The 17591-nt window shown below is 54.0% G+C and overlaps 1 protein-coding gene across 1 annotated transcript; it reads right to left on the bottom strand.

The window, feature by feature from the left end:
• Positions 1-1499: 1499 nt before the first annotated feature.
• OPN4 (opsin 4) lies at positions 1500-12916 on the bottom strand. The gene is made up of 10 exons (XM_037163371.2): positions 12729-12916; positions 11379-11521; positions 9229-9362; positions 8680-8883; positions 7858-8029; positions 7259-7423; positions 6236-6343; positions 5090-5270; positions 3805-3948; positions 1500-1897 (listed from the first exon to the last, which is right to left on the bottom strand). The coding sequence occupies exons 1-10, from the start codon at positions 12870-12872 to the stop codon at positions 1865-1867; spliced, it is 1428 nt and encodes a 475-aa protein (XP_037019266.2). The 5' UTR covers positions 12873-12916; the 3' UTR covers positions 1500-1864.
• Between the last annotated feature and the right edge of the window lie 4675 nt (positions 12917-17591).

The following is a 17591-nucleotide window of genomic DNA, read 5'->3' as shown; positions in this document are numbered from 1 at the left end:
TGTGTTCAGCCCACAGCCCCGAGACAGTGTGTTCTGAGAGGGGGTCTAGGCTCCTTGAGAGTGTGGCCTTGGGAGATGCTCCTGCCAATGTGGTCTTGGGGCCAGGATTCCTTTAGAAGCCTTACCCCAGAAGACACCTGGGACCCTGGGTTGTCTGGAAATAGGTCAAAACTCAGTGTGGCTCCTGGATGGGGAAACTGAGGCTTGGGGAAGGCAACTGGGTGAGCTGCTCTCTGGCCTTCCCAGAGGGCTCTGGCTTGGGCTCTGCCCCAAGGACTAACTAAGTACAGGCCTGAGTGTGAGTAATTTCCCAGCTGCTAGCATCCCATCTCATGCCTTGGGCCTAGCACATACAATGTTCAGGGTAAAAGTCCCCACATTATAGGAGCAGTTGGTAACTTGCCCAAGATCGCAAAACTATCAAATGGAAGAAGCCCAGGAGGGACCTGTGTTCTTTCCTCCACTTTACCACCTCCTTGCCCTATATCATGTAGCCCAGCCTGTTCTCCCTGCTGCTGCCTGGCCCAGGAGGCTGGCAGCTTGCAGCACCCATCCCTCCCCTGTACCACTCCCTGCCCTTCCCCCAGCCCCCATTCCATCCATCCCTGACTCCAGCCTTATCCCCTTCCCTACAGAGATCTGTTCTTCCAAGCTGGAGAGGGCCCAGCAGCATGAACAGTGTGAGATAAGGAAGTGTAATGGGGTTCAGAACTTGGGCTGCTGAAGGCTATGCAATTCTGAAACAGAGGAAAGGGGAGGAGGGGGAGCACTGGGCTAGACTGTACCTGGAGCTGCAGGCTCTTTCTCTGGGCTTGGGTACCCGCTTGAAGCCTGATGCTACCTCAGGGAAAGGGAGGGGTAGTAGAAAGAATGCTCTTAAAGGGGGAGGCCAGCCACTGCCCATCTGCTTCCCCTGGGGGCCCAAGACAGCCAGAGAGCAGCTGGTACCTAGGGGCTGGGTGGGTGCTGCTTCTCAGTAACGGCAGCTCATTGGGCGGTGGGGCTGGGGGCGGGGCTGGGGGGCAAGCCTGGTCTTTGTCCCTCCTCCAGTCTGCACCCCGCAGTTTGAGATGGTAGCTTCAGGAAAGAGAGTCACGCGGTGGGGGAAAGAGAGAAGTGGAGAATGAGAAACTTCTGTGGGCATTAGCGGGCAGGCCTGGGGGTTCTCTCCAATTGCAACATCAACAGATAAGAGACCATGCTTCTCTGAGACCTCTGATTATTTATTTTCCTATACTCTATCAGAGCCACACAGTCCTGGGTTAAACTTAGACCACTGATTTGAAAGAAATCGCAAGTGCGGTGTGTGTACACATGGGCTGAGTGTGCATACAAATATGCACATGCAGAGCGTGTGCTTGCACATGTATGTGTGCACAGGAGTGTGGAGCACAGTGGAAACCACACAGAGGGAGAAAACTACTGGTAAGTGAGAGTTTCCAGTACATGAAGGTCTGTGTTCAGCTCTTAACTGCTGACTCAGGGAGACACAGTGCTGGCTTGCCCATGCCAGCAAATGCCCAGCCTGGGTGCAGAGGCAGCTCATAAATAGCTAGTGTACCCCCATGGAGCCATCACCATTGTCACCGCTCAGACGATCACAGCATTTGGAGAGGGGCAGGTGGCTCCAGGAAGCAGGAAGGCTGGGCTCCACTCTTCGGGATGAGCCTGGGGTGCAGGCTGCCAAGAGGAGAAGTGCGTGCAGAACACTTTGCATGGCAGGAGCTTTGTGTTTTGGGATATGAATCTAGCACACAACAAGTGACAGGGCCACTTCCAAAGCCCACAGACTCAGGAGGTAATCCTGGGTCTGTGTGCAGGGGGCACTGGGCATGTCCAGGAGAAAAGGAGATCCAGTGGTGCCCTATATCCTGGAGTCCAGGCTTGGGAGCAGCACCTTGGTCCAGAAAACAAACAACACACATCTGTTTAGCCTAAGGAATGTCCCAGCAGTAGCAGTCTCCCAGTGACTCTCCAGTGAAGGGAGGCTGAATGGAGGGCCAGGTTGTGTCCTAGGTCGAGGACGGGCCTTCTCTGAGACTCCAGGCAATGTGGCCTGAGAAATGGAGCCAGAAGTGTCTAAGGATGCCAGTAGGACATCCCCCTATGACGTCCCCTAGGCTCTTGGGCTCCTGAGGTCTGGACTGAGGTCTCTTCACCTCACCATCCCTTTCTCCACTTCCCTTCTTTCCTCTTCCCCATGCCAGCGTCTCCTCTCCCCCTGCTGCCTTCAACACCTCATTTCCGGTCTGTCCTATAGCACCTGCTTCCTCTGGTTTTCTCCCTGCAGCTCATGCCATTCAACCTGTCCTTCCCTAGCCACTGCAGAGGGGTTCAGTTACCCTGCAAAGCTGACCCAGCCATAATCAGAACCCTGCTAAGTCCTCCAAGGGCTCCTTATGCCCAGCGTTATGTCTGGAGACCCCTCTGGCCAGCAGTTGACTGGGTCTTCTCAAGGCTCCTACCACCACCTCCTGCCTGTCTCCTTTCTCCCACATGTCCTGCCAGCTCACAGGGTCCCTTTGGCTGCTTCTGAGGTCACAGAGCGACATTCTGTTCCAGGACACGGAGCTCCGCCTGGGCTCCACTGCGTTTGCACAGGCTGTTTCCTCAGCCCCCATCTTCCCTCATCCTGGCAATCTCCACTTTACCTCCACCTTCCCTGGGGAGCCCTTGGGGACTTGCCTCTGCTTTCAGCAGTCTGCATACTGATACCTCATTGGCAGTCTTTATCGCCTGTTAGGTGACTGCTGATGTGCTCTCCCTCTCAGACCAGCACCCTACCCCAGCCAGGTATTCCTTCCAGGACAGGCATTGTGCTTTTTGTCATTCCCCACCAGCCTGGGCGGGGGGGCAGAGCCATGCCTCTGTTCTGGCCTCTGTGGCTATGCAGTGCCAGGGCTCAGGGCTGGGGTGTGAGTCCTCCTGGGACTGGAGCATCAGGGAGCAGTGCTCCCTAGAACACTGGGGGAGGCAGAGGCTCCAACTATAGGGAGCAACCCAGGGCTCCCCCTCTCTGGGACACGCAGGGGAGCAGCCTTGAAGAATAAAAGCAGAAAAGGGCTCTGGCCTTGGGCTTGCTAAGGAAGCCCAAAAGAACCCAGGAGCTGGAAGGGTTGTGTAGGTAGGAATGAAGGGCAGGGGTGGGGGGAGCTGTCAGCTGAGAGGGAGGGGCAGCCTCAGCCTTGGGGCCTGAGCATGGCATTTCCAGTGTTCCAGAATATGGCCTTCTCTAATCGCCATCGACATTCCGTTCCATAGGCAGTTGGGCTGACAGCTGGCTTTCTTTTAATAGCCACAAGTATTCTGGGTAACATCCTAATCTCAGGGCATTTGCACTGAGCACATACACAGCTTGCAGCACCCCCACACAGGTATGTCCAGCCTCCAATCACACACAGAGATACACACCATCCACCCTTGGTCACATACAGCTTAGAGCAAACATGTTAGGGATAATTAATCAATTCCACTCCCTGTAGTGTCACAGTGACAGAGAGCATGTGCCAGGCACATGGTCACACACACTAGCACACGTGCATACATTTATCATAGTACAGCATAGCCACCACCACCTGCTACCTACAATCACACACAGACCCTTTTAAGTGGAGTCTCAGACCACACTGTGGCCTGCTCAGAGCATCTGGGAGTCATAGGCCTCCAGACTATCCATGTGGGCTAGGGAAGGCTGGGGAGGTACAGAGAAGATATAATTCTCAGAGGGCATTTGGGCCTACCCATGAGAACTAGTCCCCTTTTCCTGGTCACTCCCTGGACTACTTGCCCCTTGGCTCCAATCACCTTCCTGGGATCCTCTGCTTCATGTCCTTGGGGCTTAGGAAGGGTGTTGGCTTCCATGTCCTCCAGGCGCTGACTGCAGGGGGACCAGCCACTTACTTGCTGGGCAGACCCCCACATAGCTGCTGCTTCCGTGTCCGTCCATCCCTGGAGGAGGAGGAGGAGTCATTGCTAGGTGAAAGTGAGACATTTTGCTGTCTTGCCCTTGCCCTCCACACCAGGCCTTTCCCTCCCCTCCCCACAATATTCACTAGGGAGAGGCCCACATTCTGTTTGCAGGGTTGCTGGTCACCAAATTCCTACAAATTTTAGTGCTTGAGCCAGGGTGTGTGTGTGTCTGTGTGCACATGTATACCTTCCAAAGCATGTAGGATGGATGTGTCTTCATGAGGGTCTACACCTCTGTTAAAAAAATATAGGGAAGGGACCTCTGACAGCTCCTTCCTTAGCCCCTCAACTGAGACTCCTAGGGATGGGAGCAGTAAAAGGAGGTAAGTGGAGGCCCTGGGTGAGGTCCACAGTAGGCTCTGTAGGTGCAGGATGGAGGAGCCCGAGTGTCCCAAGGCTCCTGTCCCGAGGCTCCTTGGGACAGGAGCCCATGGTACAGGGAGCTCTCCTGGGGTCATCAAGGAGCATTACAACTCCAGGTTCTCAGGAGAAGCTGGCAGGCCGAGAGCTCCAGGGACTGAAAACTATGGGGTCTGTATCTACCAAGGGCAGGCACCCTGGCCAATCTGTATGCTGCTGTTTCAGAAGAGGACATAGAGGGTCAGAGAGGGTAAATGATCTGCCTAAGCTCACACAGTCAAGAGACAATAGAGCTGAGGCTTGAATCCAGGGCTACTGCCCCTTCCTCTGTATCCCGAGGGCTCTTCAAGGCTCTCAGAAGAGGAGGCTTAATGCTGTGAACCAGGGTGCCTGTGCTAGGTCCTGTCTGTCCCTCTGGAGGCTCATTTGGGACCAACAATGCTAGTCTATCCAATCTGTAGCTCTAAGGGTAGTTCCAGCATGGGAAAGAGATGGCCCGGAGTTGGAAGACCTGTGTCCAGTCCTGGCCTTGCTACTGGGTGACCTTGGACCAACCCCCTGCTTCTCTGGCCTCCATTCCCCTACCTATCAGAGAGGATGATGCATGGAAAAGCTTTAGGGGGGAATGGGAAGAGGCTCTTCCTGCCTCAGTGTCCTAAGCATCCCAGTGTCCTAAGGGTTCCTAAATCTCAGTGGCAGTCCTGCCCAGAGGCCTGGTTGAGGAAGGGATGGCCAGCCATATAGGAGCCAGCATTCTTACCACCTCACTTTCAGAGCCCAGGGACTCCTGGCGCTTCCGTCTGGAGATCCAGCTGAGGTCCAAGGCCTGGCTGCTCAGTGTTGAGCGGTGGGTAGAATGGTAGCTGGTGTATGGGCCAGTGTGCTGGACCGATACACCCAGCAGCACACCTAGGCAGGGCAGGTGCTGGGCTATGGCCATTCTGTAGGGGACAGCACATCTGGTTAAGGTAAAGATGATAGACAGACACGAGGAGATGGAGATGAATGGACACACTGCTACAAGGCCAATAAAAGTGGACAGAGAGCCACTAGGGAAATAGGGAGGTTCAGACACTGGAGTTATGAGGACAGACAGACAGATGATGGGGCAATGGGAATGGACAGGAAGACACTGAAAGTCATGAAAAATTATAATGAAGGCCAGACAGATGCTGAGGTAAAGACCAACAGACTCACAGGACTGGGAGTAGACAGACAGATGCTGGGGCCATGGGCATAGAGGTAGAGCCTTAACATAGCAGGTTCAGCCAGGTACTTGGTTCCAGCTTTCAAGTGGCTGGCCCAAGCCACATCTCTGTGAATGGAGACCTCTGAGCTGAATAGGTTAAGGTATGCTGCTGGCCTCAGCAGGGTGGTGAGTTACTGACACCACCAGGCAAAAGGAAGCACTGAAAACACTCCTGCAGGAGAGGCGTGTGTGCTGGGATTTTAGCAGAGTGCTCTGGGCCAGAACCATCCCCGGGCCTCTGCCAAGGCCCTTGAAGTGTAGCTGAGCTCTCCCTGGTGTGGGCTCTCCAGGTTGTCACTGTCTGGAGGCTTCTCTTTATAGGGAGCAACACTGCTGATCAGCCGTCTTGGCTGCCTTCTGGCTTATGCTCCAAAAATCCCTAGTTAGGATTTGCCACTGCCCAGGGAGTCCTGATATCCCTCCAAGCTGAGCCTCCTGGGAAAGTGGAGCAGCCGAAGGGTCACACCATCTCTAACCCCATCTAGTGTAACTGGCTGCTGCAGCTGCTAGGGCCCCCACCCAATGCATAGACAACAAACAGGAAAGACAGTGGCCTCTGCCCCCATTTGCAGACCCAGATCCTCCATGCCCATGAGGGGGGGCCTGGGGGCCTGGGGGCCTGGGGGCCTGGGGGTAGGGCCTGAAGTAGGGCTGCACCTGTACTTGGGGTGGGTGATGGCGTAAATGATGGGGTTGTGGATGGCAGAGGCCTTGGCGATGACAGCTGGCACTGAGTTCATGTAGGGCGTCAGGACGTGCGCATACCTAGGACAGAGAAGCTGTGGTCTCCCTGACAGCTGGCCCTCCTGCCCTCTTGGGAATCTTCTTCCTTTAGGCTAGGTCCTGCCAGGGCACAACTCAGCCTGGCCCAAATCAGCTGAGCCCCATGGGGGGCTTCCCAAGTCAGCCCCATGGGAAGGACTGCAATGTTGGGAAGAATTCTGATCTGAGGTGAGTGGGAATCCAGAGAGCAATTGAGGGAGGGGCTAGGAGGAAGATGGGCCAGGATGGACTGTTTCACTCTCCCTTGGAGCCTATGCTGCCAGCAATAAACCCTCGTCTCCCCTGCTGACCCTGGTCCTCTGCTCAGCTTTTCCCATACCACACACCAACCCAGATGCCCACACTCCCCTGGGCCTCTGAAAGTTACTTCACAGAGGACCCATGAGGGAATTGTTCCTGTACAAGGAGAAGATTTCATACCCAAACACTTCCAAGGATTAATAGCTCTCTCTGCCCCAAAATGCTTCTGAAGTCTGGCTTATGTCCACACTGCTGCAAATGTCAAAGTCCCCAGAATCTCACCAAGAGGGCAGAGAGTGAGCAGAACGCCTGGCTGTGTGCCCAGATAAAGAGGGAACCAGAACTCAAGGAGAGCCATGTATTCCCAAAGGGTCTAGCAGGACCTGTAGCCTTCATAGGCACTCAGGCTAAATCCAGTGTGTCTCAGAACTTGCCCCACGTGTGTGCTGGTGCCTCCAGGAACCAGGTAGGCCCAGCTAAAGGGGATAACCTCACTGCAAGGAGAAAGGAAGGCTGTAAGGCCAGACTCAGGGTCTGGCAGTACAGCTGGTGTAAGCACAGCTGGCTTGGGTTTGCGCTTGGAAAGAAGAGGCCGCCCCAACCCCCTGTAGCCCTCCCCCCTCACGCCCCACCCCTGGCCCCTTAGCCACTGCTTACCCAGCAAAGGCCATTAAGGCCACCGTGGAGTAGGGGGCCCAGGAGAGCACGAAGAGGAGAATGACTAGCAAGACAATCTTCGCCGTTTTCCACTCGCTCTGCAGTCGCTGCTGTTGCCGGGGCAATTCACTGCGGTCCTCACAGGACCCAAAAGTCCGGAGGGCCCTGGGAAGGGTTCAGTGTCTGGGTCTGAACACACTTGGGGTGAAGTAAGTGCCGAGGTGATGGCCACTGTTGGGGAGCCCCTCCGGAGTTAGCCATCCCTTCCAGTGCAGGCATTCCTCATGCCCAGAAAGTTCTCCGTGACATCCCGCCTGACCTATCTCCTCCGGTTCTACCTGTGGTGTCTTTTCCACCCCACACCCCTAGGCCTCCTGTCATGCCTAAAGGACCGTTCTGGAGAAGACCCTGTCTCCTGAGACTTTTCTAGGCACCAGGCTTTGCTGGTTTCTAGGCACCTACCCCATAAGCAGAGGTGCTCAGCTTGTTTTTGCCCATCTGAAGCTGGGGGCGCCCTAAGGGTGGGTGCAGTTGTGAGGCTCTAATGAAGGGGCATGGCCCCCCTCCCATCTAGTCCTTTCTCCATGCCCAGCTCTTACTGGCCTGTCTCCCGAATGGCCCTGAAGATGAAGACGTAGCAGTAGACGATGACAAGCAGGGGAAGGAAGAACACAAAGCAGAAGAGCAGCATGGTGTAGGCACGGACCGATGGCGTGAAGCTCATGTAGTCCCAAGAGCAGGAGGTCAGCAGCCCCTCGGGCACGTAGGCACCTGGGAGCCAGGAGGAGGCAGGTTCTCAGTGTTCTGGGCAGTACTGATGTGGGCTCCTCATCAAGCAGGGATTTTCGATGTGGGGTCTGAGATCCTGGAACACTGACAGCAGCCCCAGCCCAGCCCAGTACAGTGAGGAAGCCAGGGCACATGGAGACAGAGCTTTCCAAACCTATTCTGGGAGACAACTAGCAAAGCCCAGCACCACCTGTTCTTGCCAGTGTGGAGCAAAGACCTCACCAGAGCCCCATGGTCCTCCTCCCCCAGGCTTCAGCCAGCTTTCTGACCCTGCCCAAGAAGGGCTGGTGCCTTACTGCTAACCCTCTTGCCTAATGAGGCCTCACACCCCAACCGCTGCCTGTGTAGCTCACTGCAAACTCAGCATCAGATGTATGTGTCTCTTCCTGGCAACCAGGAACCATGTGGTCTTCTCCTCTGTGTTGAGAGATGGGAGCCCAGGTCATCTCCTGATAACTGATGATGCAGCTTCAGTTTCCCTGCTGCTAGTCATACCCCCTGAGCCTTGTGGCTCAGGCAGTTTTATGCCCCCCTCCTACCAGGTGGCTAACCCAAGTCTACCTACTTGCCCTTGAATGTGCCCCCCCCCCCCAGATTATCCTCCCCTTTCCTGATTCCTGCAACCCACTTACTCCAGCCAAAGAAGGGTGGAAGACTCCAAGCTAGGGCATACAGCCAGACTCCCAGCAGGACAAGTGCTGCTCGCCTTTTGGACACCACCCCAATGGTAGCCAGTGGGCGTGTGATCACCAGGTAGCGGTCCAGGGCGATGGCTGTCAGGGTGATCATGGAGGTGATTCCAAAGAGAGCCCCGCAGAAGGCATAGAACTCGCAGCCTGTGGACACAGTTCCCTGACCTCAGCCCTTGACAGGGAGCCCATCAGATACCCCAGGGGAGAGGTCTGTGGACACCATGTACTTGGCTCCTGCCCTCACATCTCAAGAGATACAGACTGAGCCCCTCTTTACCCTGCCTACTTGCCACATCTGGCAGAGGCTGGTGGAGACCTCAGGACCGGAACCTGAGTCTTCCCTGTTGCTCACTCATGGGATGAGGGCAGCTACCCACTTTCTTCCAAGGAAGAGGAAATCACCTCCTCATCTGGGCTGCTCCGCACAGTACGCATCCCCTGCCACAATCTTCCTCCCCATTCCACCAGAAAGGAGCCCTCGGTGTCTACCTGCCTCCCCAAAGAGCCACCGCTTATAGAGGCTGCTGGCAAAGACAACAGGGGCCTGGGTGAAGGACATGAGGAAGTCGCTGATTGCAAGGTTGATAATGAACATGTTGGCAGGTGTCCTGAGGCTTCTGCTCCTGTAGGGATCAGAAACTGTCAAAAGGTAGGAAGCTAAAGAATAAAACAAACAAGCAAACAGAATAAAAACAAAGACGCTGAAATAGAGAACAAGTGGGCAGCGACCAGAGGGGAGGAGGGACTTAAGGGGAAAAAGGGGGGATTTTGAGGAACAAGTATGAAAGACACAGATTGGGACTGGGGATGGGGGGAATGGGAGGGAGGGGGAGACCGGGAGGGGGGGGGAAGGAAAAAAAAAATGTACTTGAAAAGTAACTAAATTAAAAAAAAATAAAAATAAAATAAAATAGATTATATTTGTACAAAAAAAAAAAAAAAAAAAAGCCCTCAGCAGACATTTGCTCTGATGATTTCCCTGATAATTAGTGATGTTGAGCACATGTTCATGTACTACTGGCATCGCTTCTTTGAAAAAATGTCTACTCAGACCTCTGCCCATTTTTTTAAATGTATGGGTGTTTTTTTTCTACTGAGTTGTATAAGTTCTATATATATTTTGGATATTAAATTCCTATCAGATAAAAAAAAAAAAAAGAAACTGTCAAAAGGTGCTTCTGCTGAGTGCCTTCCCTCCACTATGTTGCACACATGCACACATGTGTGCATGTGTGCACTCATAGAGACAGGAACCTCTGGGCCATCCCACTGCCCAACAAATACCAGCCAAACAGTTCTGGTGCCCAGCAGTGCAGGCAGAGAAATGAGACCCTTGTCTTTTGAAGGAGGTTCACTCAGAATGAAGCAGAGAGCAACGTCTCTCCCAGAACTGCTGCTCGGCCCAGCAGAAACTGGGTTTGGGTGTCATCCATTACTTCTTCTCGCCTTGGGCACGCCCTCTGCTTGACCCACACTTTCTCCCTGGACACACCCCTCCTTTCTCTAGCTCCTCCAGGCTAGATTTTCCGGAGCGTCTTGTCCATAGGGTCCCCTCCCCATGTGCCCAAACTGTGCCTTCTTCTTCCTCAGGCACCCTTCTCACCCCTTTTCTTCCAGAGTCATGGTCTGAGCCCTGCTCAGCACACCTGTGCCTGTATTCCTTACCCTCAGGGCTAGCAAATGGTCTCAGGCCCAGGCCTCAATCTTTAAGCTCAGGGAAGGGGCCAAAAAGCAGTCCAAGTAGCTCAAGCGAGGCATGCCAATTGGGCCCCATTCACACCCTCTGTGAAGGGTGGCTGTCCGTAGGACACTGGGTCTCTGCCCTTTGAGGGCAATGGAGTTGATGACTGTGCTCCAGAGGCAGGCCCTTTCACAAACCTTGTCTCCTGTAATCATCCCTCATCGTGTCTACCCTTCCCCCATTTTCTAGATAAGGACACCAAGCCTCCCACTTGTGATGTGGTTGCTCCAGATCACAAAGCTCAGTAAGTGGTACTGCCAAGATGCAAACAGATTTGTTGGGCACGGCATATACACACACTTAATCACTATGTCGACTGTGAGGCAAAGCACAGCTCCATTTTGCAGACAGGCGTGTGGGTTTAACTAGGATAAATAAATTGCCCATAGACATTTCAGCTAAGAGGTGATAAAGGTAGGGCTTCACTTCTCTGCCTGCCTATCTCAGCCATTCAGCCTGCAAATAGGGCAGGTGTGGAAAAAACAGGTGGTTGCTGACGGGCTTGAGGACTCAGGGCTTTGGTGCCTAGGCTGCTCTTTCAGGCAGAAGGAGAATGCCCACTGGGGTAAGTGATGGTGGAGGGGAACTGACAGCAAGGCAGAATGGGCAGAGACCCAGTGTTCTTGGGACAGCCACCCTACATAGAGGGTATACCTGGGACCCAACTGGCATGCGTCACTTGAGTTACTTGGACTGCTTTTTGGCCCCTTCCCTGGGCCTAAAGATTGAGGCTTGAGCCTGAGACCACTGAGGGCTCAAGTCACAGGTGTGGCCTCACTGCCCAAGCCCGACAGTGCCCTGGCAGAGCTAGCACCAGGATTTCTGTCCTGTGTGTTGCTTTGTCTTCTCATGGCTGGCTACCCTTAGTGCCCAGGACCCAACCTCACCAACCAGGCACCTGCAAAAGGTATAGATGACCGTCAGATTGCCCAGCATTCCTGTGAGGCCTACCAGCAGGACTATTGTGCCCAGGGTATAGTGGGCATGGTCTGGAACATCAGCTGTGGGGAAGGGGACCCAGGCAGTAGCCTGAGTCCCAGGCTGTGGAAAGACAGAGAAACAAGGTCATCACATTATTCTGTCACCTTAAAATAACCCTGAGAAAAAAAGAATTAGGGTCCTCAGAAGGGCAGGTGGGGAAACTGAAGCTCATAGTGCCAAGGCTCCTTGCTCACACAGCTAGCAAGTGGCTGAGTGCAAATGGAAACGCGGATCCCCTAAAGTCGAGCCCAAGCTCCTATACCATTGCACAGAGACATAAGGCTTCTAGGACTGGGCTCAGATCACCTGTTAGAGGCTGGTAAGACAGACTGGCAAGCAGAGACATGGCTAGAATGACTACCTTTCCTTGGGAAGAAGGTCCAACTCTTCAGTGGTTCCTCTCTTCTAAGTCGGACGTGTTCCAAGTGCTCAAGACATTTAGCAGTGACATTCCAGGCCCCCTTGACTCTGGGGTATTAGAGTGGGGCAGAGCCCCTTTCTCTGGAGTTCCTCCCTCTCCCAAGTCTCAAAGAAAAGGCTATATTTCCTCAGAGTATAACTGGGTAGACCTGACACAAGATGGAGGGGAAAATTTCCCTTCGAAAAGAAAGCTTATGCCTCCCAGGGTCACTGCAGGGAGATATAAGACTATGAGGCCAATATAAAGAGATTTAAAGACACCTCCTTCCCCAGCTCCTCTCTGGGGCAATGGTATAGTCTCTATCCTGCCTTGGCCTCTAAAGTGGAAGGAGTCTTCCCATCCTGTCTAGGATGTAGGCCAGCATCCCAGGGTCCTGAGAGTACCCTCAGCCCTCCCCACTTAATGGTCGGGTTGGTGGAGATGGCCCTGGGGCTCTGGTTAGAATGATGCAGACAGCAGAGCACCCCTAATACCTCACTCTGGGCTGGACAAATCCAGAAGCACAGAGTATGCCTTCTTTTCTGGAAGGCTCCATGGGGTATCCAGCCACCTTCAGAAAGGAGTGGATACAGCCAAGGACAGGTCTGGGACATTCCAGCCCCTTGTCCTTCAGCATTGGTCTTTCTGTTCCTTAGGTGCTTTCCTTGAGGAAAGTTGTTGCCCACACTCTCCTCTAGTGGCCTCTGTGTAGGGCAGGCTCAGAGAGGTACAGTAACATGCCCAAGGTCTCAAAGCAAAGCACAGGCCTTTCCTATCTCCCTACCTAAGCCCCTGAGTTCCCCCAGGATGGGGATCAGAATGGAGGAGGGAAAGCTATGTGCCTACAGAAGCTCGTTCCAGGCTTACCGTGGGACTGATGGGCAGAGGTTGGTCCAGGCCGGAGGTGCTGCTTTGAGAGCTGTCCCACCTGCTGGGTGAAACTGGGGTGGCCACACAGCTGGGCTCTAGCGCTGGGTCCAGTGAGACTCTTGGCCCCAAAGGAGAGTTCATCCTGAAGCAGGTGGTCTTTTCTTGAGCCCACAGAGAAGTCAAGAGCACGGAGCACTCAGGATATTAGCCGTGTCCAGCCTCCTCTCAAATTTCACCCGTCCTCAAGACACCTACCCAGTGGGCCGGCTGCCTGCTTCTGCAACCAGCCTGGACCTAGCTCGAGGGTGGTGCTGCTCGGTGTCCAATGAAGCACAAAGGAGAAGAGAGTGTCACAGTTATGGCAACTCACAGTCTTTAAATAGCAGGGTGGGTGAGTGTGCATACCCAGTAGCTCCGTGCATCTGCTCCTTCAGACACAGGTCCCTGATGATGGCAGCAAGTGTGTGAGTGAATGTGTGTGAGAATGTGTGTCAGTGTGAATGTATGTGTGTATATTTCAGGGGAGATTGCCAGGCTTAGGCTTATAGACATTGGGCAGAAGGTTTCGTCCACACCTGTGACTGAACTCTCTCTTTGTTCCTGGAGCTCATTAAGAATAGCTTCTGCCACACCCCAAAAACTCCAGGACTGTCCAGTGGGCAAGTGAACCTGTGGAGCCCAGCCTCATGCTTTCCACAGGGTGCCCTACACTCACATCCAGCCCACATGAGCCATCACAGTTTCACAACCACCCTGCACAGAACCAAGACTGGTCACCCATTTCACAGATGAAAAAGCTAAGAGGATGAGTCAGGGCATACATATATAGAGAGAAAAACAGATCTTACAATCAAGGTGAGATTTTACCATGATGCATTTTTGCTTTTTGCTAATAACTTGTTAAGTGGAGACACAAACAAAAATACAAACTTGGTAAAGACCTGGGAGCTCCTCCAGGTGTGCAGTCCTGGCCCCAAGATAGTGAATGTCAGAGTGGAGGGGACCCCGGGTCTGCATTCGTTCACTCTGGGAGGAAGCAGCCAGTGCAGAGCTCCAGAGTTGGAGAGGGTGAAAGCTGGGCTCTCTCTCTAAGGGGTCTGCTGGCTTCCAGAATTGTCTTGCTCGGGAGCTATGTCCTTAGGCACAGTGCCAAGATTTGTGGAGCCGTGGAGTGGAGAGATATGCCATTTCCTCTTCCAGGAGTCCCCCCAGTCTTCACAGTTTTCCTAGAGTGGCAAATTTGGGGTTGGGATGGCTGCACCCAGTCTTAGATAGAAGTAGCACTGTCTATAGGTGCCAACTCTTGGCTCAAATGTACTTTCTCTTTCATTCCAGGTCTTCAACTTACAGAGGTTCACCTTAGGTGGTAGGTGAGGCTGAGGGACCGGCTTTGCTTTCTCTCCTTTAAGCCCAATGTGGACTTGCTTTCAAATATGGGCATTTAACTATTAATCTCAGTTGGGAGCAATTCTGAACCAACACAAAGTCCCATTTCACACCCTAACCCACTTTCTGACCTGATAATTAGGAGAGAATGCAGGTGAAGTAGCTGGCAACAGATCGAAGTGTTTGTCAGGTAGACAGCCAAGGAACGACCACACACCCAGAGTGCCAAGGGCCTCAGAGCCACGGCTAAAGTCCCTAAGAATTGAATTCCCCATACCCAGGGCCTTCAGAGCCCACATCTGCTGACAGGGTGAGCTGTCGGTTCTCCACAGCTCACACGCCACTGCCCTTGGGGCTGACGCTGCCATTCTATGGGGCCTGAGTCCATACCCTCTCCTCTTATATTGACTGCATCCTCTCTGGGGAGGGCCTACCGTGACCCTCGTGTTCCTCACCTCTGCACCCCACACCTTCCCAGAGCCTGCTGTCCCAGTTAAGCCAGGAGGGCTCTGTGAGCAGCCTCAGCCTCCAAGGACAGAATGTTGAACCCTTTTCCAGGGCCACCACTGCCCAAGCTGTCCATGCTCTAAGCCACAGGTGTGAGGTCAGGGGGCCCCTGGCTTTCCATTGTTCTCCTTGATCAGGTGACTCCTGTCTTTCCAGGTGCCCAGTTGTGTACCCGTCCCTGGGCCCTGCTCTGCCTCTTGGGTTTAACACCCCAAACTTGGCCCAGTCTCTCAAATTCTCCTCCTGGTTGTCCCGTCCACAGTCCCATGAGCCCCAGCGTCTCCAAAGATCTCAGTGCAGGGGTCTTCGAATCCTCATAGTGCTCCCCCAACCCCCTGGCTAGTGCCCACTCCCTCAGAGACAGGTCAGCATCTCTTCCTCTCCCAGCACCAGTTGCTGAAGGCAGGCTGACCACAGCATTCAGAACCAGCCTCTGGCTCCTGGTGCATCCATGGTCCCAAGGACCCCCGAGCTGACCGCAGAGCTGCCATCCTCACACGCAGCTCCTCCCCCCACACTCTCCCCTTCTCTCCTCTCTCCTCACAGCCCGCCCACCACACTGTAGCCTTAAAGCTGTTTAAAAACACAAATCCCATCAGACAAACCCATGCTTGACACTTCAGAGGCTTCCCTTGCCCTTAAAACATAAAGAAGCCCTAATGTGATGAGGCAGATGAAGGAAAATACTACAATGTCACTAGCATAATGGGGTTAAGAAGTGTCTTTTGTTGGGGAAACTGAAATACCGAAGGTCAGCGAACAGAGGCATGCTGTCCTCCTTAGTGTCTGTGTGCAGAGGTGCGGGAGGAAGGCTGCTGCCGCCAGGGGGCTGTGTGCCAGGGCAAGAACCTGCCCCTGCTACTGCCCCTTTCTAATGCGAGAGCAGCCAAACTCAGGCGCCAGGGAGTCTGGGTGTGGCTGCCAGCTGAGCAGAGAGGAGTCTGAAAGTACCAGCTGCCAGCACCTGCAGACCTTACTGGAAGCTGGATTCAGGCCATAGCAGAAGGGGGGGCCTGATCACATGAGAAGCGGAGTTCAGGTGCAGACCCTCTTGCTGGATGTAAAGGAGCCACCTTGGTACCTGGGGACCTGAGCTCTGGGCCAAATCACAGGAGACCTCACTGTGCTCTAGCCAGCCTGGCCTCTCTCGGACCACAGAACACACACTACGCCTCTGCTCTGTTACCCAGCCTCTGCTCGTGCACTGCTGCTGAAACCTTCCGCAGCCCCTCGCCTGGGTCTCAGCTCAAATACCACCCCCAAAAAGTGCCAAGGAGGCTATCCTGAATACCCAATTGTTCACAAAGCCTCCTGTTTATCCTTTGGAGTATTTGTCAATGGTGTCCTTTATGGTGACTGTCATCTGATTGTGTCTGTCTCCCTCTCTGGATCATAAACAGCTCCATTTGTTTTACTTTTGTGGCCCACTGCCCAGAAGAGTGCCCAGCACATTGTTTCAGGAAAATAAAAATCTCCCTAGTCCTTGCTTCTCAAAATGTGGTCCAAGGACCAGCCACATCAGTGTCACCTGGGAGCATGTTGGAAACGCTCCGGACCTCCTGAAGTAGGTGACCCAGTCACACAGTACATTGGACAGCTACTGGTCTAGATTCTTTAGAGGACTTAGGGGCTGATAATAGGTAGTGGGAGCCGCCCTGAGTGGACACTGAGGCAACCCAGAGATTAGCCAGCAGGACGCACTGCCACACCCAAGGCTGGACAGACAGCAGGAGGAAGTGGGGGCTGGGCTCTCAGGGGCTGGGGCTGTCCAGCAAGGCTGCCACAGAGACAGCGCTCGTGAATGGGAGCTCGAGCCTTGGCGGGAGCATGGCTGCTGGCGGGGTGCCACGATGAGCAGAACTCCGTGACTTTCCACTGCTCTCCTTTCCGGGATCCTGCCTTCTACAGATGCTACCCCGTGACCAACCTACCCGGAAGCCAGGAGGTGTTGAGATATGTGGTTCCCTGGGACAGAGAGCGGACAGGGAAGGGTGATGGAGTAGACAAATGTCACTGCTCCACCTACCCCCACCTGCCACTATAGCCAGTAAATGGTGTGGGTCCCCCTCCCAGTTCACTTGGGAATTCTTTTGCTCCTGATTTCCTAACCCCACACTGGGGCTGCTCATGGAGGAGTGGTCTGAGCCCTGGATGGGCAGCAGTGTCAGCTCTGTGGCCAGCCTCTCTGGTGCCCATGGACCAGCCTGAGCCCCCCTTTTGCTCAGCCTGTCCTGGGAATACATGGCAGATCACACTCATCCCCCCTTACCACCACTATGCCCACACCCCACACCCAACGCCAGGGAGATCTGAAAGGACTGAGTGTGCTTCGTGGTACCTGGAGCCCTGCCCATAGCTCTGCACTGACTTGCTGCCTGCTTTTCACGCCTTGCTTACACGGCTGAAGGTGGGAAAAGCTTTCCAGGTCCTTCACCCTTGAGGGAGTACCAGGGGCATAGGAATGGGAGGCCTAAGAGCTGCCCTGAAGTGGCAGAGAGGGACTGAGTGTCTGCTCAGCTGGAGGGTGGGGGTGAGAGTATGACAGTATAATGTTCTATGTTAGATCAAGCAGGAGTTATAAACAACTCAGCAGTGAATTCAGCAGACAGGTAACCCCACTTGCTTTGAGACTGGAATCAACCAGCATCACGAACACTGTCCAAAAGCCCCCAGTGCCGATTTTACTTACAGGTTTACTGAGCCCCAGAATTGCTGTTCTTAGTAGAGAAGTCCTGAGAACCCTGGAAAGAAAAGTTGATATAAAAGCCTGGAAGGCCTCTGGCCCTTGCATTTCTGTGTTTCTGGCGGTAGCACCCAGGGTCCAGGGAGGCGGGTCTCTGCCTGCCAATCTGGCCTAGCAGGCGGCTCTGCAATGCCACTCCCTCGCCATGGCCATCCTGCCCGCTGCTGGGGATCAATTTCCTCACCCTGAGGAGGAAAGGGCTATCTGCTTACCCAGAGACTCCT

This window comes from Artibeus jamaicensis, unplaced genomic scaffold (genome assembly GCF_021234435.1).
Source record: "Artibeus jamaicensis isolate MK-2021 breed Jamaican fruit bat unplaced genomic scaffold, CSHL_Jam_final contig_332, whole genome shotgun sequence".
In the NCBI taxonomy this organism is placed as follows: domain Eukaryota; kingdom Metazoa; phylum Chordata; class Mammalia; order Chiroptera; family Phyllostomidae; genus Artibeus; species Artibeus jamaicensis.
Note: the sequence above shows the minus strand (reverse complement) of the source record. Positions and strands in the feature narration are given on the sequence as shown.

What these genes read in the sequence shown, in the direction of transcription:
- OPN4 (XM_037163371.2), bottom strand. Translation starts at nt 12,872, where the DNA reads ATGAACTCTCCTTTGGGGCCAAGAGTCTCACTGGACCCAGCGCTAGAG. An exon ending in GTCATCTATACCTTTTGCAG is followed by an intron (nt 9,363 to 11,378) that starts GTGCCTGGTTGG and finishes TGATCCCTACAG; the next exon opens with GAGCAGAAGCCTCAGGACAC. An exon ending in AAGCAGAGGATCCCAGGAAG is followed by an intron (nt 1,898 to 3,804) that starts GTGATTGGAGCC and finishes TTCTGGACCAAG; the next exon opens with GTGCTGCTCCCAAGCCTGGA.